Below are 26,417 nucleotides of genomic sequence, written 5' to 3'. Positions count from 1 at the left end.
TTAATTTTACACATTGCTTAAAAAAGCTACTTTTTTATTTAATTAAAAGTCTCTGATACCTTTTAATCACTTTGCTTTTTTTGTCTAAAGTTGAAGGTTTATTGAAAAATAGCAGTTTACTCCTAATCACTTTTCTCACTGTCGTGATCAGAAACTAGATGTTCTAAGATTTTCCATAATTTTATCAAGTTCTATCCTCCCTGTTTTTTCAACTGGTTTCAGTACTGTTCTCTTCACTTCACTGCTTATTTTGTCACAAATCCCAAGTTTTACTATAACCCAGTGCTTGTTATATTGCTGTATGTTCTGGAGGCTATTGAGATATGAAGCGCTCTTGGCATGTTATTCTAAAAGGCATATCTTGTACACAGAAAATAATCTGCTTCTGAAGTTAACACTTAGCTTGCTACATTTCCTTCCAGATGAAATAAAGTATAACTGTGACATTTTATTTGGTCATTGGCTTGATGCAATTTATTTGGGGCTTTGACAGGTAAATAAAATCCTGCTGTTTACTCATGACTTGCCAACACTGTTAGGATAGGAAGATGTATGTCTAAACATATTAAAACAGAGATTCATAAGGCAGATGCAGTATGACCAGTATGACCTAAAAAGTCAAAGTGTATATATATATGTGTACATATATCTTAGAGCAGTCATTTCTCTGTATGAAGAACTAAGACAAATTGCACTGAAAAGGATTGTGTCAAGGGGTAAGTGTGGACATCCACTGCCACACTGCTCAACTGACTCTTTGAGAAGCTGCTTTGCCTCTAAAACTTCACTCATGAACTTCCCTCAAAAGTTCAAGTTATTTTCACCAAGCAGCTCCAGTCATTTAAAGCTATCAGCTTTTGAATTTATTTTTCGTATTTCATTACAACTTTGTTAAAACTCTTTTTAAAGAGATAAAAAAACTGAGAGTCCAAACAGCAAAGTTTCTGTAAAATCCCAAATACTGTTCTTTGCTGAATATTGATCTTGTATCACTTAACACTCAGAAACACTTTAACCTGAAGAGTGAACAAAGCCATCAAAAATAGGAAGGATTCAGCCAAGATCTTTATTTTTCAGGACATTAAACATACTTCTTTTATTCCAATTAAAAGTTGCAGCAAAACAAGTTATTTGAGAGAAGAGTACGAACTTTGACTCTTTACATTTGTATTTGTCTGAGGTGTTACCTTTTCTAAATGCAAAATAATTTATTTAAAAGTACAACTTTCCCTTTTATATGAAAAGATAATATATATTGTCCAAAACACAATTTCCTTACACTCTACTAAACACAGACAGGGATGGCTAGAGGCTACAAATCTTTAGGTTCTCCACTGATGCATAAACTAAACAAAAAAGACAACCTTACTTGTTTCAGAAAGCTTTATTAGAATAGGAATCTTTGAAGACAAACACAAAAGATTCTAATATGTTTAGATTTTATAATGTAAACAACTAATTTAATGCATCACTAACAATATACAATACTCGCCATCTTGCAACATGAATGCAAGGAAGAAACTGATGTAATCTGTGAGATATTTCAAAATAATTAATTTGAGAATAAAAAGAGAACTTTTATTGTGTAAACTCTCCTTGTTTGCCTTTTTTAAAAAGATCAGAAAACTGCAGCACTTGAACCTTTGTTAAATGAAGGTAACAAGCAATCTTTTGAACCGGCCTCTAAATTAAGAACATGTAATTGCCTGAGAAAGGGTATTTGATCAAAAGGGTTTTAAGTGTTACTTATCAGGAGAGTTCCAAAAAACTCAAGACTCAGTTTATTTAAATGAGGGCCAAGAAACTTTCAAAATATCTTAAAGTAGTTTGACATGTCTAAATTGTGTCTTTGCCAGAATGTCAGACTTCCTTGCTAGTATTTTCATTCTGTAAGGGCAAATGGGATTTTAAGCACTTTTGGATCAAGCCAATGTTTGATGCCTCCTTTTAATTTCCTTAGCTCCCTCTCAAACACACATCTTCTTGCTTAATTCTTTTGCAGCTTATAAAACTATGGCAAACATTCCTTTACCCTTTTTTTTCTATTCTTTTCCTCACAAGCATGGACATGATGATAAAAAAAAAAAAAAAGTTATATACACTGAGCCTTTACTTTTTATTTAATTTGAAAGAATGATCCTGTTTTGTGGCATTCCAAAATCAAGCCCCAGGTGCTGCAGCATTATCGAAGCTGCACTCAGAGGCACAAAGGTTCATGTATGTCCAGCTCCCCAGTAAATCACTGATAGTGTATTATTATACCACTTCACATAAATGACAATGAAGTATTGAATAAACCATGCCAACATAAAAATCTCCTCAAGTCATAATTTCATACAGCATGCTGTGCTAGAAAAAACTACCCCAATTATTCAAAACAATACTGAAGTAGAAAATATTTAGGAGGGATTATGAAATAAGACTGACTTGCTGAACAGCCCAATGTTTTGAAGAAATGTCTAAACAGGCATCCTATGACCTCACAAACCATCTAAAATCTTTCCATTACTGGGATAAGCCTTATATCCAGTATCAGCAAAAGTTGTTACTTTCATCTGAGTGGCTGAGGCGTGGTGGGTACAGGGACTTCTCAGAGCTCCACTGCTATCAGCACAAGAGACTTGAGGCTTTGGTACTTGTCTTACTTTATCTACAGCCAATACAAGAGATTCAGCAACAACAGCTGCCAAAATGTCCTTTATGAATCCATGCCATGCTACCAAGTTTTAAATGTCCTGAAACAAACGTAAAGGTCTTTTACAGACAGCTGAAGAGCTGAATGCTGAGGAAAGAGAGAACTTGATTTGTCTGCATGTTATGCTTAGAAAAAATACACAAGGGAGGAAGAGAAAGACTTTCCAGATACTGCTGAGGAACACAGTGACTCCATTTGAACATTTCATACTGGCTTAAATTGCCTTTGTAGCTTGGTCTGGCAGTCTCAGCTCCGGATCCATGTGGCAACATCCACCCACGAGGAGCACGTGGCTGGAGGTTTGAACAATGCCACCACCAGCTGGACACCTACCCGGGGCAGGGGTGGGGCTGGCTGTAGAGCAGAGCAAGCATATTCCTCCAGGAAACAGTTATACATTGGAAAGAGCAATTTTGCTTTGGCCAAAACTGCTCCCAGACTCAGGACAGATCTTCTGCATTTTAAACTGTAAATACCTTTGGAAATTAGAAGTTATCTATTATAGCTTCTTTAGCTTTATCCACTTGGGGTGAACACTAAAGGGGAAGATTCACTTGATGGTCAATACTGGACTGTGAAAAATCATAGCTTAAGCCTCTTTAACTCCCAGGAGGATAACAATCCTTCTTTTCATGATTTAGATCAAAGGGGTTAATATCAAATGAGAATTCCATCAAACTTTGCTGCTCATGCAGCTCTATTGAGCAAACTGTTCACTGAGTCAAAAACAGGACTGCTCTGTGGTTGCCACTTTGTGTTCCTGGGGCTGCCCAGCTGTGCCTCTCTGTAGCGTAAGAAGGGTTCCTAAAGAGGGTTCATGGTCCTGTAGGGACAAACATGGAATAAAACTTAAATCTTCTGCATCTTGCGTGAGAGTGTGAACTCCTGAGCTTATTGGTAAAATAGTTCATCATCTTTCCCACCAGTTTTGTAAATCTCAGCCATTTTCTTAGTTTTACTACAAATGCCCAAGTACAAAATTAATTATTTTTTTTGGCTAGAAGCATTTTTTTCTTTATTTTGGACCAATTTGAACTGTTGGGGTTTTTTTGAGGGGATAAAGGATGAGAGAGGAGATTTTGGACTGTAAAATCAATTATTTGTACAGCCGTAAGGATCTGTGGAAAACTAGGTCTCACAGTCTCTCTAATGATGGGAAAGAGAAAGAATGAATATGAAGAAATATTGATAAAATTTGAAGTTCAACTTAAGAGCTCACTGCATTGGTTTTGCTTGATACCTCCATTCTAGTGTTTATTATCTCAACTCCTGGATCCTTGAGAGAGAGAATTACTTGGAAGCAGTCTCACATTTAGCATATGTGAAGGATCTTGCTGGAATGAAGCATTAGTATTAGAACAAAGGCAGTCTGTAAGGGCTGTGAAATGGAGGACACAAGAACATACAGAGCTTCTGGGGATACAGAAACTCCTCTATCAAGTAAGGACATTGGTCATTCGATGCTTTGAAGAGAAGGCTGTTTGGTGACTCCTTCATGTCTCAAACAGTGGGATCTTCTGACTCAATGATCTTAGAAAACCAGTGTGACTACAAAAAACCTGTACAGATAATGAATTTGGAAGCAGACAAAGGGACTTGGATTTTATGTTAAATGAGCTATAGGAAAGAGTATAAACACCTTTTTCCCTTAGATGTCTGACACTATCCATAGGGCATCAGTGACAAGCATGTAAAAAAGCGAAGTGAAGTCATTTTCTCAGGTAAACCATTAGTCATCAAGCCAGGGTAAGTCTTCAGCTCTTTCTTGATGGGGTATTTTAAAAAAACCCCCAAGACAAGAAAGCAAGCACGGATGTCTAGGAACTGAGCTTAATCACAGTGCTCCTCAACATTGCTCCACAACTTTCTTATGCTCATACTAACAAAATTACCTGTTACTAATGCCTAATTACTAACTAGTAATTACTTATGATTCCTGACCTCATTTATTTCCCTTAAGTCCATTGTCAGAGCATTTATTATGAGATTCTGGCTTCTTGAAATGAATTCTTGAAATGAAGGGGTGTAGGATGTCAAATTTAGTTTCTGCTTGCACTGTGTAGATCAAGGGGTTGAATGACAATTGTGAAAACCTAAAACTATGAAATTTCATTTGTGCTAGATGCATGCATAATACCAGCTGTGGGATATTATTTCAGGAAAAGTGGAAAAATTAGGTGGCAAACAGAATTTTGGCAAAAGCACAGTTCTTCAGATGCCACATGTGCAAATCATTATTTTGTCTTGTAGAATGGTTAAGGAAATGTAATTTGAAATGCCAATTATATAATTAGGGTGTTAAGCAACTTCACTGAATGACAAGTGCTTAAACACAAATCAACAAACAGACATAGCATTACTTTGAGCAGTGTGTGGAAAATGCCACGGAACAACTCTAGCTAGCACTGGGTGGGCACCAAAGTTCAGTGTATATATTTCTAATGTCTTCTTTGTCTAAAATGGAGGTGCCTACAAAAGCTGGGCTTTGACTCAATGTTAGTTTTAATTCATAACTTTGAAAGGCTTTACCAGACCTAGAAATTAAAATGGACAAAACTACTAAAATTAAAATGCTGCCTGTCAGGAGTTAAAATGAAAAATCTAGATCTTTGTCAATCCCAACTGCAAGACAAGCTACTTGGGGGTGGGTCTCCTTCCACTTGATTTTTGCCTCTATCTCTGTTACTAACTTTCGTCCAGTAGGTGTATGCCTATCCATTTTTAGCTGCTGAGTAGGAGAAGAACCTACCTCTGTTGTCTTCCCCATGTTTTTCCCTGACAAGGAAAAATCTGTTAGATTTCTTGATAATACAAGTGGGCTGAATCTCCTGCTGAAGCGTGACAAGGCAGCAAACTGACATTTTTAGCTTTTCCAAACTTCTCCAATACCTTTCCCTTTTAAGCTTCTTCCCTTTCCTAACAGCCACAGCAGCAAGAAAATTCAAGATTTTTGCATTCCACCATTGTCCATCTGAGCCTAAAGTAACAGCAAAACAACCAAACCAAAACCAGATTGCAAACTTAGGATAGCGAACTGCTGGCCTGTGGTCCATGGAAGGTTGGCTCATTGTATGTTGTTAATGCTTCTCTTTCCACATCCACATGTTACACTGCACTGAAAGCTTGCTAAGGTATTTTAATGCAAGCAACTACTAAGGGTGCAGTTCCAAAACAGCTAAACTTTTGCAGGTCAGGGCTGCTAGAGCCTTGTTCTTCCTTCCTCCATGTGCCATTCCTGGTGTCCTATTTGTGCCAGGTCATGCTACTGCACAGTGAAAAGCTTTAAGGGTACTAAAGAAGACAAACATTTCTACAAGAAATTAACTTCTCTGTACCGTTAATTTTTGCCTCATCCCCTTTAAATGACATTTTACAAGGTGGGTAAGCTGAGCCAATAGGTTGCTGCTGTGGAAATGGATGGCTCCCTCTCCTCTCCTCTTGGGTGGGCAGTCCTGGTGTCTCCCTTGTTTCAGCAGTGACATTCATCTAAGCCCCAGTGGATCAGTTCAACTCACTGAGCTGGATAAAAGCTTGTTTACACCTAGCTCAGCAGTTAAGGAAGCAGCCAGGACAGGAGATGAAGTAAATGGGAAAGAACAACCAAGGAGGAGTGTCTCACCTTTAAGATACTCAAAAGCTGCCTCCACACGGCCTGGGCAGGCTGTTCTAGATGGCCTTGTTTCAGCAGGGGCCTTGGACCGGGAGACTTCCAGAGGTCCCTTCCCACCTCAACCATTGTGTGATCCTGTGAGCCTCACCACTCTTGTGAAACCTCACCAATAGCAGTCAGGAGGATATATCACATTTTTTCTCTTTTTCCAACAGAGGAACACAGTCCCAAAAACATACATGGTGTTTGTTCGTCATTAGTTACGAGTTACACGCCAAGCATGTAAGATAGGCAGAGACTGCAACAGTAGCATTTCATACCCTGCTGACATTGCTGTGTAAACAAACATGCATACACAGAGCACTGAAAAATCCCATTATGCATCTTCAGCAACAAGCAGTCACATTAGGAATCTGCTCAGGAAGCCCTGAATGACAGGACTGAAAGAGCCTGGCAAGGAGATAGGCATGCCTTGGTTTGCATTTTTTTCCCCATTCAGCAGTTAATTAGTAACCCACTTTTTGAAAATTAAAGATTACACTTCCTGAACAAATACAAGCATTTGATCTTGGGCTCATCAAGGAAAACTTTAGCAGCTGCCAGGGAAAAGCAAATGTTCTGTCACATACATCCAGACTGACATAATGCAAAACAGAAGATGAAGAATACAGAGAGAATGTACCAATACTTCCATACACAGTGGTGGAGAGCACAACAGATGAGGTAAAATATCAAATAGCAGACAACAATCCAGTGTGCCTAACTAAAACCTGATGGGATGACTCCTTACTGCAGCATCAACCTAAGAGACAGAACAGAAGAGTGAAATGTGGTGCTATACATCAAAAGTTTAAATTTCTGTCCTACATGAACTGGCTCTTTTGGAGCATTGGGCACTCAGCTGTGGTCATGCTTCACCCACCCCTGAAGGTTACAGAGTTGTCAAAAAGAGGGCAGCAGACAGTGAGACCCCCTCCCTTGAAAGAGGAGAGCTAGTTGTGTGAGATGTTTTCATAAGATCAGGTAGAAGTCCTGATGCTGAAGGGGCTGCAATGGAATTGCCAAACTTTGGGAAAACTGCTAGAAAATTTTTACTTATTAAAACTAAAATTTTGTCATTTTATTGAAAAAGCCACCCTGAAGAAATAACCACATTTACAATAAGTAAAGTGGAAATAAGCTGACAAGTGAAGCATATATCACCTAAGGAAAAAACAAAAAGACAAAAAAGGATATATGTATTTTTTAAAGAAAACCTTGACATTTTTTTCATTTTTTGGTCATATGCAGGAGAAAAAAAAACCCACTGTGAAGTTAATCTTAATCTCAACATCTAGAAAATCCTAATTTCTCATTACAAAAAAAAAAATAATTTTAATTGGAAATTAATGTAGTGTCCAGTAAATCATCTGATTTTCTGACCTGGAAAGGTATCTTAACAAAAAACACAACCCCATTTATCTTTTCTGGTTACAGCACTGGATAAATTCTTGTCCTCTGCATACTCACTGACTACACCTTTAGTTATTTCGGCTTCTGTAAATTCCCTAGATGCTGCCTCCTGAGCATGCTCTGCAACCAATTCTCAGACCATAACAGAGATGTGGAGCTTCATGTGTGTGATGCATTTGCTATTATAGTGCAAAGTTCTTTTCAGACCTTAATGCTCCAAGCACCTTCCCTTGAGCCTATCACCCATGTCTTTTGTTCCCTGAGAACTATTCCTGCCCTTCCTGTATTCGAATGCCATCAGGAGCTGCTCACATCTGGGCATCCCCACTCTCTGTCAACCCTGCCCAGAAATGTCTGCTTGCAGACTAGCAATGATGGCTTGACCACATTCCACTTTGCTTGCCACTGCTGTCTGCCAAGCTTTCCATCAGTGATTTCTGAAACTGCTGAGCGTGGCAACTTCCTTTCAGTACATCCCCTCCCTGCTGGGCTCTCTGATCAAGCCTATCTTAGCAGTAGCTCTTCCACTTCTACAATTTCTGCCCCTGCTAATTCTCTTTCCAGATATTTTTATACTTGAAAATTAAAGTGTTATTAGTGGTAGGTTAAATATAACATTAAACAATTGGTATCTTCCTGCAAAATACAACTATTCCATTCTGCACACTGCAAAGTGCAGAAGAGTTCTAAAACTACAGTCTAATATTCAGCATAAATATAATAGATAACATTAAGAAAGCAAGGAATAAAAATATAGGCATAAAATGTTCATTGATATCATTTTAACAGCACAATTAGGTGAAGTAAACAGCTGAACTCAGTAATAAACAAATGGACAGTATTGCCAGTTCCAAAAAACATGCATGTGGTTAAAACCTCCAAAAACATCAGAAAGTATTAAAGCAATGAGACTTTAAGAAACTGCGTTATTCTTTGATCTGCTTCCTGAAATTCAAGTGGAGAACTGGTCACTCTTCAATGAACATTAAGTTACTTGGAATTAAAAATTTACTTTTACAGGCAGAGTACTACATGGCAAGCATTCAAAAATCTCAAAATAGGCCCCTGTTCTTTCTCATCACTAGCAGTGACTTTTAAATAATTTTATTTAAAAATGAATGTTCATATTTTCAATTTGTCTGCTGTTCAGTAAGCCTTAAGAACACACCCAAGATGTTTATTCCTTCACAGCTATGACAACCACAGGAGTGTGATACCCCAAAAACACTCAGTCACTCAGAGCTGTAACATCCAGAAAAACAATTGTTATAAAGCCACTAAAGACAGCAACATTGCAAGTCTATAAAATATATATGTAAACATGGAAGCTGGCTGGGTTTGACACTGGCTTGCTCATGGCATAGCAGAAGTATGTCACTTCTTAGATTGAACCTATGTCACGGCTGTCTTGTTTGACATAGGGCATCAAACTCAACCTATCTACCCTTACAGTGAATCCAGTGATATTTGTTGAGTGCAGGACATCTATAAGAACTTTAAGGTATTGCCTAGAGTCCTCCAGGGAAAACATAAATCTCCATTTCCTTCAATTGCAAGCATTACATCTTCTAACTTACAGTTCTTAGTGTGCCTGCACTCAAGAATTCAAAGAACTCTCCATGTGTCACAGTTCACTAAAACTGGGAGATATTTATTTGTAGCAGTAACAAGAAATTCAGGTTTCAGTAGTTTGAGATGCAGCAGTGAACAAGATGTCTTTTTTTGTTGGGGTTTTTGATCACTCCTTTTGCATAACTCTAACTTTCTCTCTTTATCCCACTTCTGTGGCCTTCAGACATCCACTGTCCCGTTTCCCTGCACTTTCTTCATTTTCTGCCTCATTCCAACTATTTTTTTGCTTATATAGCCTCCTATCTATGATTTTTTTCCCTTTCTATCTCCTACTTTTCATATCTTGAATTTTCTCAGTGACACAAATAAAAAAACTATCTGGACTTCCTTTCTGTTACTTTAAATCACCCATTTTCAATTCGTTCCCCAGCTTTACAATATATGCCTGAAGTCCATCATAAGCCTTGAGGATAGGTTGTATCCAGTCCTACAGCAATGTAAAAAATACCAGGCTTTACTACCATTAAGGAAAAATTCAGCTTTTATTGAGAAAATCCATAGAAAGTGGTGACCATTTTAACTAATAGCTACTTGTAGCTAAATTTTACTGAAAAAAAAACTCCAAAGAATAGTTGCTGTTAAGAAAAAAGAATTTTAGAGTTTTAGTCAGATAATGAGAAACAGAAAAAATAGAAAGAAATAATTCAGGAAAAAGAAATTATGAACCCCATTAAATTTTTATAAAAGAGGTTGGCATACCTGAATGCAAAACCCAGCAAAATATGTGGAGGATAGACTGCAGTGGTGCTTTAGGAATGTTTCCCATTTTTTCTTTTTGTCAAAGGAAAAATGGAAGATCAGCAATTGCTTCCACAATACTGCTTCATGACCAAATGAGATATGCCTCGTCAATCAGACATTCAAAATGCACACTAATTAGTGTACCAGTCTGATATGTTTATATTAATCTGAAATTGCTCAGATGAAGAATGTGGGGAAAATATTTGAACTCATTAAAATCACAAGCTAAACCAATCTAAAGAATGAAAACTCCCTACAGAGTACAGGAAAAGAGCAAGAGACTTGAAAAACTGCAGTGTCAAGTCTTGACATATTTGAAACAGCCAGATAATGTACTTATGTAGGATTGTAACCACTTTGGTATCTGCTGGTAACAAATCTCCCACTGGATATGAGTAGGGAGACACATTACAAAAGACAATTCCAATCTGAAAGGTATTCTATAGTGCTGGAGATGCCACTGGCGACATAGTTTTCTTTTTTTTTTTCCCTTTTCATTTCTATTCCTTTTTTGTTTTTTGGGGTTTTTTTTGATCAGCTTCCACATACCACAGTCCTATGGTTCTTCTGCCACAATATAGTGACAAATAGCTTTTTTATTAGATACTCTCACACAGCACTTTTTATTCCTTTTCCCCCCAAAATATTCCAGAGTCTCATTCCTGAAGTGTTCCATAAAAATACCTCTAGAAATTATAGAATCAATATTTTAAGACAAATGTGAGAAAAATGATCTTCCTAAGCACAGAAGCCGACAATTCCTGATGTCAAACTATGCCCTGCCTCACCACTGAGGCACAAATCACCATCCCTCCACTGAAATCACAGGCTTCCAGGTGATCAGCCCATCCTAATAGCCACAAAATACTATAGACATGATTTAAAAGTCACAGATTACAAAAGTTAAAGAAGAATTTCTAAAATTCAAGTTTTATAGCATACATAGCATCTTGCACTTATTTGACACTTTAAAATGAAGTTCAGTTTGACAAAGGTGCAGTATTTCTGTATCCTATTTTTAAAAGAGTAAAAACCATAAAATCAACCTACTGTGTGTAAAATTGTAGGAAACAAGGAAAAACATACCAAGCACACAGGAACAACAGAGAAAAGGGAAATTTTCCTTTAGTTAGTCCATTAATAGCCCTAATTTTGTCACTAATTCATTAATTCCAGTGCCTGGCAAACACTTAACTTGCTAATGATTTTCTCTATTTATTCAGGTGATGGAAAATGATGCTTTAATCTAGTCCTGCTACCCCCTTATCAAACACAACGCACCAATAGCATCCCTTTTCCCCAGAAAATGAAATTCCCTCTGACAGTTAGGAAAGACATGAGCAGAAATTTGTGCATCCTGTCCAGTGAGTGGATCTATTTTGTGAGCCACGGGTTGGCATTTGGCTTTCAGATTATTATTTTATTTTGCTCTTGGCTCAGATGAAATCTTTGCACAAGTGATGTGGGTTCAGTAACACAACAACCACCCCATCGTGAAATAACAAAACATTTTTCTTTCCATTTTAAGAACCCTGTGGAAAATTACGTAACTAAAACCAATTATGAACATTCTTTAAACTTCAAATTGAAACAAGATGAGGAAATTCCATCTACAAAATGGCCCAAGCAAATTAAATTCTACTTATTTGTGAATGTGCTATGATACAATCTTTATCTGTGTGATTTTACGCTTTTTTTTTTTTTTTTTTTTTCCTTCTCAGAAGAATATCCTGTTTGGAGCACTGAATGGGTACATTTGGGGTGAAACTAATGCTGCACATAATCTGGAATTTCCTAATTTCTGGGTGCTTGACTTTGCAGGCTCAATATGGCATTTTCATCTAGAGGTCTTAAATATATAATTATTTGGATGGCTTAAATGTGCTTTTTGCTTACAGAGTCTTTTTTCTGTTTACATATCATACTCTAGCCTAAATAAATGCTAAGACAAAGGCCAAGCTGGCTGGTAGCCCAGAATGTAGTTGTTACCAAATTGACAGGGACCACCTTAAATTCATTGAAATGTCTAAATATCATACTTGTGTTATAACTATATTGTAAAACCCTATCTTTAGTGAAAGAAAAATGGAGCAGCTTTAGAGCAGCATAAACAAGTTGCTGGATGAAATGAGAATTGAATGTTAAAGTATGGTCTGACTTACCACAGCTCTCCATTTCTGTAAAACACCAAACACTTAAGGGCAGGAAGTATCCTCATGTTACCATGTAAATAACTAATGGGCTTAGTTTATGTTAACAACTAACTTAGGAACTCGCAATAAAAAACCCACCAAACAAAAACATGGCTAAGAGTGACTGAAACTTTTCCCCAAAAGTAACTAATTCTGCCAATTCTTAAGGCAGCTTTCCCTTTTTTTCTTAGAGGATTTTGCATAGAGTCTGATAAAATGTAACGTGAACACAGTACCATTTAAAGATAACCTGCAAAAGCAAGTAAACATGGTAACTTTTTCTAATCTACTGAAGATATGAAAGGTGCAAGGTTTGGTTTAATGCTTTCTTCTACTTGTTTCCTTTTTGCTTTTAATACTTTCAGAGTATCAAAGTCTTGTCTTGCTTTTATACATACGAGTGGTGGAGGAAAAGACAACAAGAATGGAAGTCCCCCTCAGTTCCCATCTGAAGCAACAGGGTGATAAATGATTAACATTGAGCCTTTTTTTTCTCTTCTGGCTTTTTGCCAGAAGCTTGAATTAAATGTTTTAGCAACAGCCAAACAAAATGGGAGTTTTACAAAGTCTGATTAAAAATGCCTTTCCCCTCTCAAATGCCAGTTTCTTGTGACAGATGATGGCTAGAGATGATGGCTTCATCTCTCTGCTTTTCCGACTACTCATAATCTTCTGACAAAAACAGAATAGACAAGACCTGATACACACATAAAAGCAAATAAAACCTTTGCAGAAACCTTACATCTGACTTTAAAACCAAAGCAAGCTCTTCAGGCTTTTTCCTAATATGTCTTAGAAATATGTAAAAGGCAATATAGTTTTGTCTCCTTTTCATTTCACTCTTTAGATCTAATTAGGATTTTAGTAGGGCAAGAGAGGAAAATCCCTGTGACAAGAGCATGCCATATGAAAAGCACAAGATGTGTCGAAATTTTAAATTTACTAATGCTGACATTCTGGCCTTACCAGATATTAATAAAATTACAAGAGTGTGGGGTGAAGGTATTATACCTGGTCATGGCTGGCTTCAATGGAGCTTCCGATACCTTGGAAAGTCATCTGCACAGGAGACAGTGTCAAACAGGTCATACACTCTTTGCCATTTTGTCTATCACTGTAGTGTACCTATAACAGAATAACATACGTAATCTGCTAAACACCAGGTTTGCACAAGGGAGTCATGCTAAAATACTGTCCCTTTTCAACAAGCTTGTAAGAAGAATTCCAGACATTTACATTGAATTCATCTTTAATATCAAAAAAGGAGTGTGTAAAATAGTCTAGATAGTCATATGCTGAACTGGGGCCAAAGTTTCCATTATATGCCTGTTGCATAATATTTGATCTGCTGAGTTCTTGAGATTCTGACATCTTTTAGACTGATTTCAAGATGTTGTATCTATATAAGAAACTAGCTTCAAGTTAAAGTTTCCAACCTACATGTCATTTTTAACAGCATATTGTAGCTTAGTTATAAAACACCCAAGTAAATCAATACAGCCTCCAAAAAATTGCCAATAATAGTTAAAATTTTCTGATTGTAATTTCATTTCTAGTAAAATCCACTAACTCTTTTGACATTACTATTGTAATACATATTTCAATTAAAGCAAAACTACAGATAAAACGGAGAAATCACATTCTTCTTGAGGTGTCTAGACTATCCTTTTCTAAGAGTAACTCGTTCCCTGTAGGCATCAAGATGTGCATCTTGAACCTGAACTTGCATGAAATACAGAGGAAGATAGTGCTTCCACTTGAATTATTCTCTTTGTCTTCAGGTTCCCTTCAGCTGGTTTTTAAATCCCCTAAAGAAAGGATGGATTTTAACATGATGAAACAAAATGAAATTAAATGTTGCTAGTGTTTCATTATTAAGAACAGGTTGCCACTCATGCTGAATTGTTGAAATATTACAGTTCTCTGCATAGCTCCTGACTTCTAGGCAGGCAGATCAGGCACTTTGTTCTACAGGAGAGGTGGAATTTAGTTTATGGTGGTAATTTACATTGACTATGTGACCCCTGTCAGAATTGGAAAGAGAGATCAGCTCTGCTGGAGACAGACCTTTTATGTTAGTATCTATTTACAGCTGTAGAGCTCTCAGACAAAAGGTACATGGTAAAGCCTCATCCTGACTTTTAGGCTAAAAAAGAAGACAGCTAGGAAACTACATTATTCCTAAAGACAGCTAGGAACTACATTAGGTTTATTCCTGTGAAAACAGTTTAGTGACAATATGACAATTGTAAAGCATGTATTAAATCCCTCGTGCCTAACTCTTCTCTGCCACAGGTGCAATTGGGAATGCTTCAACTGAAGTAAAACCAGTGCAAAACTGGTTAAGAGGAAAACAAAGTTGGTGCTATGTTTCAAAATTACCTAAACGACAACACACCGAAACAGTTTTGCCATGGCCAAAAGTAAGATATAGAATGCAAAAGTCTTGTACTGTGTACAGAAATACTGATTTCATTCAGCCCTTCTTAAAGCCTTCTGGATTATTCCTGTCTCTCTTCCTCTCAACCCCCACAGTATGTGCCTACTAAATTGCTTGTGGCTCTCTGCCAGAAAAGCCATACTACTTACTTAGAAACCACAAGAGGCCCCTTCACATATACAATGGTTTAACTTTGATTAATTGAAAGAGGTATGAAGGTATGAAATTTGGCTGACAAATATAAACTGAAGTCCTTTAAATGTCAGGGACTACTGTTATGACAAAGGCTTATCAAGCTTCCACAACTGGCTGCAAAGTAGAGTTTCTGCTGAGTATGTGCTGTGGGAATGTGATGTGAGAAATGCAGCAGCAAAGACCAAGAGGATGTTTCTGTGCTGCAAATATGAATGACATTGCAAAAGGGGCAAAAACTGGTGGCTAAGAAAAGCACATATGTAGAAATGGGAGAATGGCACTTTCTGAGCTGCACAGCATATTTGTAGGCTTAGTTTTCATAAGAATAATATCAGCATACAATCCAGTAGTGTCCACTGGAATAAAGAATGACTAACAAGCTGAAAGAACAGGAGATAGCCAGAGGAAAAAGTATTTAATGACACTGCTATTTTCAATAGCAGGTTTGACTCACATCCCTTTTGGAGTCCCACATTGAAATTGCAATAAATTCAGAATTTTGGTGTCTCTATAGGCTTAACTTTCCCAAAAGGATTTCATTATGCACTTTTGGCCTCATCTCAATATACCAAGGCCTTCTTTTGTAATTTCTCAGACAACAGATCTCTAATTATCTCTTGCTCTGTTGAAGCTCTTCAGCTGAACCAAAAGAAACACTTTCTGTATTAATGATATGAATAGTGATATAAAAGACAAAAGACTGGACTTTAAATAGGAACAAATACAACTTTGTCCTTTCATCAAATCTCTCTAGTCTACAGATTTGTGCAGTCAGAAGAAACATTCAGACTTCGACATTTGGCATGCGTATGCGCAATTTCCCCGTAATCCTGCTTTGTTATTTATCAGTCCAGTTACTACATTCTCACACTACATTATTCCTTTCCCCTTCAAGTTTGATCTACGAGCCAAAATGTGCAGCTTTTTTATTTACCTATTAGAGCAGAATGTCCAAAATAGGCACTCAGAAAGAAATAATAGTAGTCAAATAATTATCAAATAGCCCAAATAGCAGCAGATAGTTCTTGGCTTTTGGCCAGCAGCATGTTAGAAATATTTCAATTTATATGTCCGTGCTATTATTACTAAGTGTGGGAAGAATCTGAACGTCTATAAAACTCTTTCAAGAATATCATATCTTTTAAAGCAGAGCACAGCAAATACCTGAGTCAGTATCTGTGATCAAGGGGTGATGACTGAAGGCTGGCCAAATGCTCTGATGGTGATTACGAAGCCATTACTGAGAGTCATAATGACAAGAAGAACACTTTTCTAAGTTCCTCTGTGCCTTAAAGAGTCAGGAGTGCTTAACTACAGCCCATCTCACCATACCTCTGTTAGGCAGGTATGGACATTTTGTGGACAGACTTCAAATGACTCATCCAAGCTGGACTGGACTGACTGGCAGTGCTGGGGCTAGAAAGCATCATTAAGGCCTCTGGCCTTACCACAATTACTCATTTTCTCTTTCCTTATGTTATGGGGGTAAAAACAAAAGTGTTATGAAAATAATTACTCTATATGTCCAGGACCCAATTTCCCGGCTTCACTTTTTATAATTAAGGGACACTCACAGATTAGCCCAGTGCATCTAAGGATTAGCAGCAATGAAATTTCACTCATTAAAATTCAGAATGTTTTATTTAGATAACATGTAGGCAGAGATTTGATGGAAAAGAATTAGGATCTGGTTAGAAAACAATGGCCAGCATACAGATGTCTCTAGAAAGAGTTGTGCAAGTTTCTGAGTAAAATGCAAGACTCCAGCCTCAGACTATTATGAGTGATTTACATGTAATTCTCCTCCAAGGTTTGTCTACACAGCACAGAGCAGTGTCACCACAAGAAGATCCTAGCAATAATTCTAAATGAGACTGCTCATTTATTGGGAAAAGCACACAGCACTGCCAGCTTTTCTCTTGGTAACTACATACACCTGAGGTAAATCATGTATAGGCAGTACAAGAATCCCAAACACAGCACTCCATGGCGCTGTGTGGGCAGGGCACAAAACCTCAGTGCATAAAACACAAAGGGCATCCCGGACATCAAAATACTGAAATTAATTCTAGAAGTATATTTTTTTGCAATGCCATGGATTTACTCACACATGTATCCATATTCACATGACATATAAGTGTATATTCATTTTACAGATTGCTTCAGTCAGGAACAAGCAGCATGATATGAGTATATATGGAAGGGTACCATTCATTGGAGTGTGTATATAGAAACTTATGTGAAGGTCTGAAACCACAACTTATGCTGAAATTTGGCCCCTTGTTTTTAGTATTTTAAATTACTGAAGAGATGCAAATATTTTGATGGGCATTTACAGCTACACATAAAGGAAGATACAAGATGAATGTGTACAATGTTACATCTGAATGGGGAATGGCAGAGCCAGAACTTTTAACTTTTTACTGCATAAAACTGTATATGAAATTACATTTTAGGGTACTTTTCTCATAATGCTGCTTCTCAAGCAGGAAATTTCCCATTTCTCTCATATTTATATAAAGATGCCTCTTCAATCTACCTTTACTATAATACCCCTCCTTACTTGCAAGTGTTCTGATGGAAACTGCAAAAATATTTCAGGATTTATGTTGCAATAAGCTGCTTTAAAAACTGGATTAATATGCAATTTCAGATAATGGCCATAGTTAAACTGCAGAAATTATTCTGTAAATGCAGTTTTCCTAACTTCAAGAACAGCATAGTCTGCTGGCCTTCAGCATGCATGTCTGAATTTGAACATCTATCCTTTTGCATGGACAAGGGTTGTGGTTTACTGAGTCACAGCTGAGGAGGGTGAGAGACCTATTGTACTACTACTTAATCATTAAGTTTGACTATAATATCCCAAACTACTGTTAGGAACAAGTAACAAGAGTCTGAAGGGAGCAAAAATAAAGGCTACTCTTTTCACACACTGCTGCTCAATGTTCACAGTTTGAAACAGAACTTCTGTCAGGAGAAACATTTTCTTTCTTGAACATTTAATAGTTTAAAAAAAATAATAATACAAATTACAAAAAGAGAGAAGTCATCTGTGACACTGGAGTTCAACTTTCCCAACTGAAAACTAATCTGAGTCAAAGCATCAGCAGGAGTCTTAGAATGCTAGACAGAAATAAACTAGGTAATAAAATGCCATTATGTTCAGCAATGCACAAATCTTCTGGATTGACAAGCCTGGACTATTTTGCTACAACAAAGGATGGTATTCCTTTAAATCTGCCCCGCAAAAGGAGAGCACCCGATTTAGTCCTGAGTTTACAGAATAGTTTCCAAGATTTTACATAGGCTGCTTTGGATTTACAGCAACAAAAAAACCAGAATGGGCTCAGAAGTCAGATGTTAAAATAGCAATTTTGATTTGGACAAGAGTCTCATGAAACAGTTTACTTCCTTTTGCATCCTGGTGAAAAGCTGTCTTTTCCATATGGGTCTTTTATCTTCCACTTTATGTTGTTCATCTACAGTTAGTCATGTCAGCTATTAAAGAAAAAATGAAACAAACCTGTTTGAGCTCAAGTCTGTTTCATGCTTATTTATTGGTGAAGAAATACTTCTGGCACAAAAAATAAATTTCATTTACTTGCTCATTTCAACCATTTTCTCAAAGCCAATTTTAGCAGCTTTCACCATATAGTATTCTAGTACTTAAAAGCATGAATCCTTGTATTATATATTATCCATAGAGGTTTCCTAAGAAATATTAGGTCAGTTTCTTCCAACACAGAGCAGTATGAGAGAGATTCCAAATGCCATTTTTCATTCTTACTACCTGTTTTACAATTCCTTTTTTTTTCAGTTAAAACAAACACAAAAAAAAAAAAAAATTGGGGAAAAAATCCCATCATCTAAACAAATATTTTAAAAAAAGTTGAAAAACAGACACAAAAACCAAGTCCAAGTTGGAAAAAAAACAAAAAACTATCCCAGATGAAATAATAATACATACGATAAAAAAAAAAATAAAAAATTAAAAGAAAAATTCAGAAAAAAAGCATTGAATCAAACTGTTTCCTGCAATGCTGGAGTTCCTTGATGTAGTGCGATTACTAAATATAGTATTTTACTAATCTCAGCAGGGCGCTGGCTAACTGCATGCCCGTCAGATGTTTTTAACGGCCACCCCCTGTGGAACAAATCTAAGGAGCGCATGAAAAACACCCACATTTTAAAAAGCCCCCTTGCTAGATCATTAAGGAAAGATAAAGGCCTGTACATTGGGATGTGATATATAACACAATCATTGTGCCAAGAAAACATATGTTTGATTAGCGCGCCTCAGGTTCATTAATCGCCATGTCTGCTTCACAGCAGTGGGTACAGTTTCCACTGTAGCTACTGCACCAAAGGGTAAAGACACTTGGTAGCTTAAACACTGACAGTTCAGCAGTAAATCTTGAGCTATTCCAACATGCCTCTCTCACACAGTTTGAATAGCTGTATCATAGCTGTATCATAGCTTTAAATCTTCATTAAAATACAGTCCTAGGGTTTAGACTACAAAATAAACCATTACTGCACCATAAATAGGCAACAACAAGCAGACATTGCCACAGGTTACTGTGGCTGTATTTCACGCTCCTGGCTACAGTAAGGCAGATACTTGACATCTACAGAAAATAGCAATGAACAAATAGGGAAAAAAAAATATTTGATACAGTTTCCAAAGAGAATATATAAAATATCTGCTAAATGCAAAGCAAGTGTAGCTGAAGAAGCTTGTACAGGGTGTTTTTCCCCTGCTATTTATATATCCTCTGAATTGAGAGCTCCTGTTTCAGTGATTCATGAGAACTGGAAGGCCGAGCCATGTACTATGCTCAGTCAAGCTCTCTCCGACCTCTGGATGTGATGTTTGGTTCTATAAAAGAGAAAATCAGCTGCCATTATGGCACAGAGGATAATCAGTGCAGTAAGGTGCTTATTGCTCACCTTCCATCTGTTAGATCTTAACTCAGGAATGTTTTGTGTCCCTGCATAGCACATACAAAGTGAGTAATTGTTTACAATGGCTGGCACTGAGAGGTGCAAAGAGACCTGTTTGTCTGATAGGAAATCAGAAGATGAGACTTTCCATTAAAAAAAAATCACGCTTACATTGAAAACTACCTGGCTACCCTGTTCACTTCCTCTGTTCTATAAATAAGATATGCATTTTTTTTCTCGATATAGGAGAGAGTAGTTTAACTACAGTGAGTTTAAACATTTAATACAACCTTCCCCCCAAATAAATAATAAAGAAGTGATAAAAATTAATGAATTACTCAGAAATTAACACAAGGCAAAGCCCTACAAAAGAATGTAAACTATAACTCATAGGTTATTTTGCAGAGACAACTTGTCTGCCATACACCTATAGATCAGGTAAATACTGTGCTTTCAGGGAGAGGAGCTTTAATTGATTTTATGATTCACGGTGAAAGGAAAAATGAAAAAAATGGCAACCCTGAGATCTCCTGTTTTCATCACATGGCCCAAAAAACAGGAGGAAGGTGAGAGGGTATGTTTTGCTAATAACATTCCTGGAGGATGAGCATGATTTGGAGCATTAGTGGAGGAGCCTGTGTCTCGGGTATCAACCTGAACAACTCATGACACGAGAGAGGAACTTGGTTAGTTTGGAAAGACAAAATTGCTTGAGTTTGAAATAACTTTCTAGCAACAGCATGAATGGAAATATGTTCTCAGGAACACTCTTTTTCAGGATGAAGGTTGTCACTGAAGTGAAGAGCGAAGCAAACATTCATGATTCTCTGTTTACAAACCACGTGTGAAAGCCCCAAAAGCTGCGTTAATGAAGGGAGAACAGGATCACTGTGAAACTGTGAATAGAAAATCAGCTGCCTAAATTGGCTAAGAGATCTGATGCTGGTATAGACACTGATGTTGTGCACTAACCTAAAAATAGGGCAGTATGCATAAAGAAACACCCTTCTTTAATTAAAACAAGAAACAACCATTTCACTTCCAAAAATTACCCTGCTCCATTGTGGTTTCAGTTTTGAATGAGAAAGAAGGAGAAGATAGCTAAATAAACCTTCTCTGAAAGCCTTAGCTTCAATCACAGAGAGGGGAATAAACTCTAACTTGTCTCTTTTCTCCTTCTTCACCTTTTCTTGTTGCTTCTCTTTTTAAGGGTTTTTTCTTGAGAGCTGAATTCCCTTACTATAATTAAAACTAAACCCTAGTCTGCTATGAATTCACCACTGCACCTTCACATTTTTGCCAACTGAAACTTCCAGTCTTTCAAAGTTTGGGCTCTATTCCAAGCCAAGGTCTGTAGCTAAGTTATCAAGTCACATTAGGATTTACTGAGAAAGATTTTGGCAGAGAATGCAGTCCGGTGTGTTTAGTGCTGGCTGCAGTATTTTGAGAGATCCTGATAGCTTTTAAACTTTCTCATACATAAATCCCCCAAATTCTAAAATTGGCTATCAAAATATAACTCACATTTTTTCCACAGACCAAGTTACATGCAGGGATATGTGGGAGGATTTCAAATTATTATTTGCAAGATGCCAAGCAGACAAGCTAAAATGTTACCAAGGTGACATCCACACCACACCTTAGGACCCACACACTATCAGTAGCCAGTGATTCTCTGTTTACCTTCTTTCCTTTCAGAAATTGAAACAAAAAAGAGGCACCTGGCTGTTTCTGGAGACAGGAAGAGCAAAACTTCAGCAGTGCTCGAATAGAAGAAAGCTAGTTTAGATAGAATTCTGGCCAGAAGCCAGCTAGTTGGATAGCTTGTGCTAGATTTGCATTTGTTTTCCTAATTCTTCATGCTCGTGAGTCAATTTGGAAACACTCTTGCTGCAGAGAATACTACCTCCTGCAGTATGCTCTGTGAACAAATAGGCTACATTTCCACATTGCATACCTTTCCTTATGGAAAATCATATGAGAATGATTTTTATGTTTCTTTTTTTGCAGAATGCTACCACCATTTTGACTTCCTTTAAGGTCAAAAATAGGATAATATGAACTAGATGGTCTGCAGTCCACAGAATTGTTTCTGAAATAAATGGAAACTATAAAACCACTTCTTGTAGATCTACCTTGGGTCACTGCCATCAGCTGTGGTACTGCCTACCTTCCCTCAGAAGTTAGGTGATTAAGAAAACCTATAAACCAGAATGCAATGAAGTCCAGGTGCTTCATCTTTTACATGAGGCTCTCTCTGAAGATCAATTCTTGCTATCATCTTGATCTGTTTTATCTCTCCCTCTATTTCACATTCCCAACATATTTTCTTTCCTTTGGCTAGTCACGTAAATCAGGGTTTGGAGACCTAGAAGTCCTTTCCTACATAACACAGCCATTTGATGTCAAGTTGCTTTTCAGTAGCAGGACACCTGCAAGTTTCTGAGAGCCAAGTAAAGACTCTCAATTATCAGGTATCCTGGAGCTGTGCAAATCAGAGATGTCCCTAAAATTGTCAATAAAATCCTGCCTGACTTGCTGTCATTCTTGGAGAATTTTTTTTTTCCCTGTAAATACAACAAAGAATAGTAGTTGTCTTGAATAAATGGGTAAGTTTTGTAGGAAGTAATCTGAAAAAAAGGTGTAAGTCTTCTTCCAAGCACAATAACTATAAGTTCACATGGATAAAATGAGCTCTTATTGACTTCTGCCCCGTGGCATTCAGTGGCAAAGATGTTACTGAAGCATAAAAAGCCGTACAAGTTTCGACTGGGATGGAGCTACTTTGCTTCATAGTAGCTTGTTTAGCCCTGTGTTTTGGCTTTGTGACCAAAGTGTGGATAACACACCGATACTTATTGCTGAGCAGTGCTCACACAGCATCAAGGGCTTTTCTGCTTCTCACACCAGCAAAAAGGCTGGGGATGGGTAAGAAGGCAGGAGGGGACACAGCCAGGACAGCTGATCCCAACTGGGCAAAGGGATATCCCACACCATATGGCATCAAGCTCAGCATACAAAGCTGGGGGAACAAGGAGGGTGGGGGGTGTTTGGAGTGATGGTGTTTATCTTCACAAGTCACTGTCATGTGTGATGGAGCCCTGCTTTCCTGGGGATGGCTGAACACCTCTCTGCCCAGGGGAAATGATGACTGAATGGTTTGTTTTGCTTTACATGTGTGTGTGGTTTTTGCTTTCCTTTTTAAACAGTATATATCTCAACCCTCCAGTTTCTGCACTTTTACTCTTCTTGTTCTCCCACACCCCACAGAAGGGGAGTAAGAGCAGCTGCATAGAGCTGAGCTGCCCACCAAGGTATACTTGTAACAATCCTTTCTGGCACCCAGTGTGTGGGGCGTGAGGGGTTAGAGATAACAACTGATGTGATCAGAGTATGCTATACCAAATTTGTATGTTTAGCTATTAATTGTCAGGCTCCTGTGCTTGCCATGGGACTTGCTTGCCTGGATGTAGATGAGTAACTAGTGCTTGCTAGTGACTGCTTTTTGCTTCTGCTGTTTCCTGTTCTCCTTATCATCCTATCCTGCTCTTCCTGGGAACATACTGATAACAGGAATGGCCAGGGCACTGCTGCTGTTCCTGTGCTGGACAGGCTGGAACTCAATGTCACAGGACTGTGACTGTGACTAAAATCATGATGGTACACCCCAAAACATACATGGCCATGGAGCAGTTTATACTAAAGCAGGCAACCCTCTAAAGGGAGAGTGGTCTATGGATATTGGAATTCTGGAGCAGCCACATCCCTAAAGGATGGTGGTCTGTAGACATGTCCACACTGCTTCACGTGGACTGTGGGCCTGTGTGTAATCTCAGACTGGAGAGGGGGACAAGGGGAAGAGTCCATTGAATTGCTAAATCCTATGGTCTGGTCCAAAGGAATGAGGCCTGAATATTGTAATGGAAGCACCTTTAAATTGTTGTAACCCAGGAGCTGAGTTGCATGTCATGGGAATCACTATAGCAGGAACCCCTTGTTGCTAGCCAGGCTAGGAGCAAAGGGAAGAGATTGCTGCAAACCCTATTATGTTCTGTTGTTCAACCCTATAACCTGGCCCAAAGAAACCAGAGGTGGAAAGTGTCACGGGAATACCTTTAAACTGTTGTGACCCAGGATGTGAGTTGCATGCTATGGAAATTAGCACAGCAGGAACCATCTGAAACAACAGAGGACAAGCCTCACAAGATGTGAAAGTGCAGCAGCGACCCAACCCGAGCTGTCTTTGGTGCCCAGTAACTCCATGCATCACACTGCCCCTCCTGTCCTGAGTGAATTGGTTGAATACAGATTGAATAACAGATTGAATACACACGGACTAAATGGACTCAATGGACATTTTGTGGACTTCTAAAGGGGTCATCCATAAACTAAGGCAATGATTTCCATGTATATACCCAGGATGGGAAAGAGGAGTTGGTTAATGAAGGAGAATCTACTGGATAACATGGGACCTGAGCACAGTGTCAATAATATGGAGATAACACTGGTTTTGTCTGGGATGGAGCCAATTCGCTTCATAAAAGCATGTATAGTGCTAAGCTTTGGGTTTGTGACCAAACACTGTTGATAAGATATTAGTATTTTAGCTGTTGCTGAGCAGGGTTTGCACAGCATCAAGGCTTTTTCTGCTCCTCACCCCCTCCCATCAGGGAGCAGTCTGGGGGTGCACAAGGAGTTGGGAGGGGATATGGCCGGGACAGCTGACCCCAACTGACCAAAGGGATATCCCACTCTTATAACATCCTGCTCAGTGATAAAAACTGGGGAGAGGAAGAGGGAGGCTGTTCAACATTACAGCACTTGTGTGATGGAGCCCCGCTTTCAGGAGATGGCCAAACATCTGCCTGCCTACAGGAAATGGTGAATGAATTCCTTGTTTTGCTTTGCTTGCACACACAGCTTTTGTCTTCATCTCAACTCCTGAGTTTTATCACTCATGCCCTTCTGATTTTTTCCCTTATCCCACCAGGGGGGAGAGAGTGAGCAGCTGTGTGGGGCTTAAGCTGCCCACCAGAGTTAACCCACAACAAAAGCCTATAGTAATCAGAACATCAGGCAATACTTTGGTAATTGGTGAAAGTGCAAACTTCCCATTAGAAAAAACCCCCACAGCTTTCAGAAGACACAGAAACTGAGATAATGAGAGCTTTGTCAACCATTTCTAAAGGTGTTTATACTCCCCGAGGGTAAGAGACAAACACTGCTGTTGAGATTATTGTACTGGCCATTAAGCATGGCACAGTACAAGCACGCAGGAGATAATACCCTTCTGCCAAAAGCCAGGCTTTAATACTTCTGGTGAAGAAGAACACAACATCATTCCACACATCACTTTAAAAAAACTGACCTGACCAATAAGCAGAAACAGAGACAGTACACCTGACCAAGATCTAGGGCACCAGGACAGGAAACAGAAGCCCAACTTCACTGCTTGTTTTACAGAAACAGGTATCGATAATATATGGCAGCACAGTCACTCTCAAGCTATTTGAAGGGGGTTAAAGAGTAAGTAATAATTATATTTTTAATATAAATTCAATAATTCCCACTATCCTTTGAGTGTTAACACTAAGACAAATCAGCTGAACACAGTTCCCTCTGGGCCTGACTGTACACTGCTATTTTAGAATAATTTCACTAACATTTGCAGTCTGGTCAATCCTGCTGGGAAAGAAGTTTCCAATGGTTCTGGGACTGTGGGGAAGGAAGGGGCTAAATGTGCAGTTACATACATAGAATTATAGGGAGTCTTGACTCCAAATGTGAGTAAATAAATATTGTCTTTAACAGTCTTATTTCAAAAGTTTTTTTCTCTAACACAATCCTGCAAAAATCTTCACTTTTTAATATGCTAATTTTTCCTGATTTTTTGAGATAGTATCTTCAAAGAACCATTTATCTAAAAACATTTTGCTGACATAGCTCTCAAATCTGTTTTACATTAAGGATGCCAAGAAGCCTGATGCTGTAATTTCAAAAGCTGCCTTTAATTATTATTTGGGTTTTCTGCTTTGAAGAAGTGATGAGACTTTTGTATTCCTCAGCACTAGCCCATTTCCTGGGACTGCAGTCAGTGCACTGACTGTGGCCATAAACTGTGTCCACAGCCAACACATTCAAGGACAGAGCAGTATCATCCGGATTTACATTCTTGTTTTCAGCACTTGCTGCACTTTCTCTCTTTGGCTTTATCTGGAGATTTGTTAAAATGTATCTTTTGATTCATTCATTTGCATGGAGCTTTGAAAATACACTCTCTCTGGCAGCTAACACTGTAACTACAACTATCCTCATTATAATAGATTCAGTGCATAGAACCCGTCCCTTAAAAAACCCAATAAATAGCCCAAGTTTGCAAAACAGTATGTAGGGTGGCCCAACTAGCAAGTGATGTGGAGGTTAGGTATCTAATCTGCACAGGTGTTTATGAAAATCCCAAGCAGCTTCTACCTTTTTAGATGATTTTACAGTTTTAACTGACTTCCTATTAGC

The 26,417-nt window shown here is 38.1% G+C and overlaps 1 protein-coding gene across 4 annotated transcripts in view; it reads right to left on the bottom strand.

Annotated features, from left to right (window-relative positions):
- The window catches only part of STAU2 (staufen double-stranded RNA binding protein 2), a 171,510-nt gene that overhangs the window by 47,992 nt on the left and 97,101 nt on the right, over nucleotides 1-26,417 (bottom strand). For 3 of the 4 annotated variants that reach the window (XM_014255101.2, XM_005517089.2, XM_088066027.1), the window contains exon 13: nucleotides 13,334-13,447. The exons of the other annotated variant lie outside the window; for it this stretch is intronic. In XM_014255101.2, coding sequence (XP_014110576.1) covers nucleotides 13,334-13,447 — 114 coding nt within the window. The remainder of the gene's footprint in view (nucleotides 1-13,333; nucleotides 13,448-26,417) is intronic. 4 annotated transcript variants of the gene reach the window in all.

The sequence above is a fragment of the Pseudopodoces humilis genome, chromosome 1, assembly GCF_049639895.1.
Source record: "Pseudopodoces humilis isolate 2021_Gansu_Grassland_sample_001 chromosome 1, ASM4963989v1, whole genome shotgun sequence".
Taxonomy (NCBI): Eukaryota; Metazoa; Chordata; class Aves; order Passeriformes; family Paridae; genus Pseudopodoces; species Pseudopodoces humilis.
The sequence above is the reverse complement of the archived record's forward strand: the minus strand, read 5'-3'. Positions and strand labels throughout refer to the sequence as shown.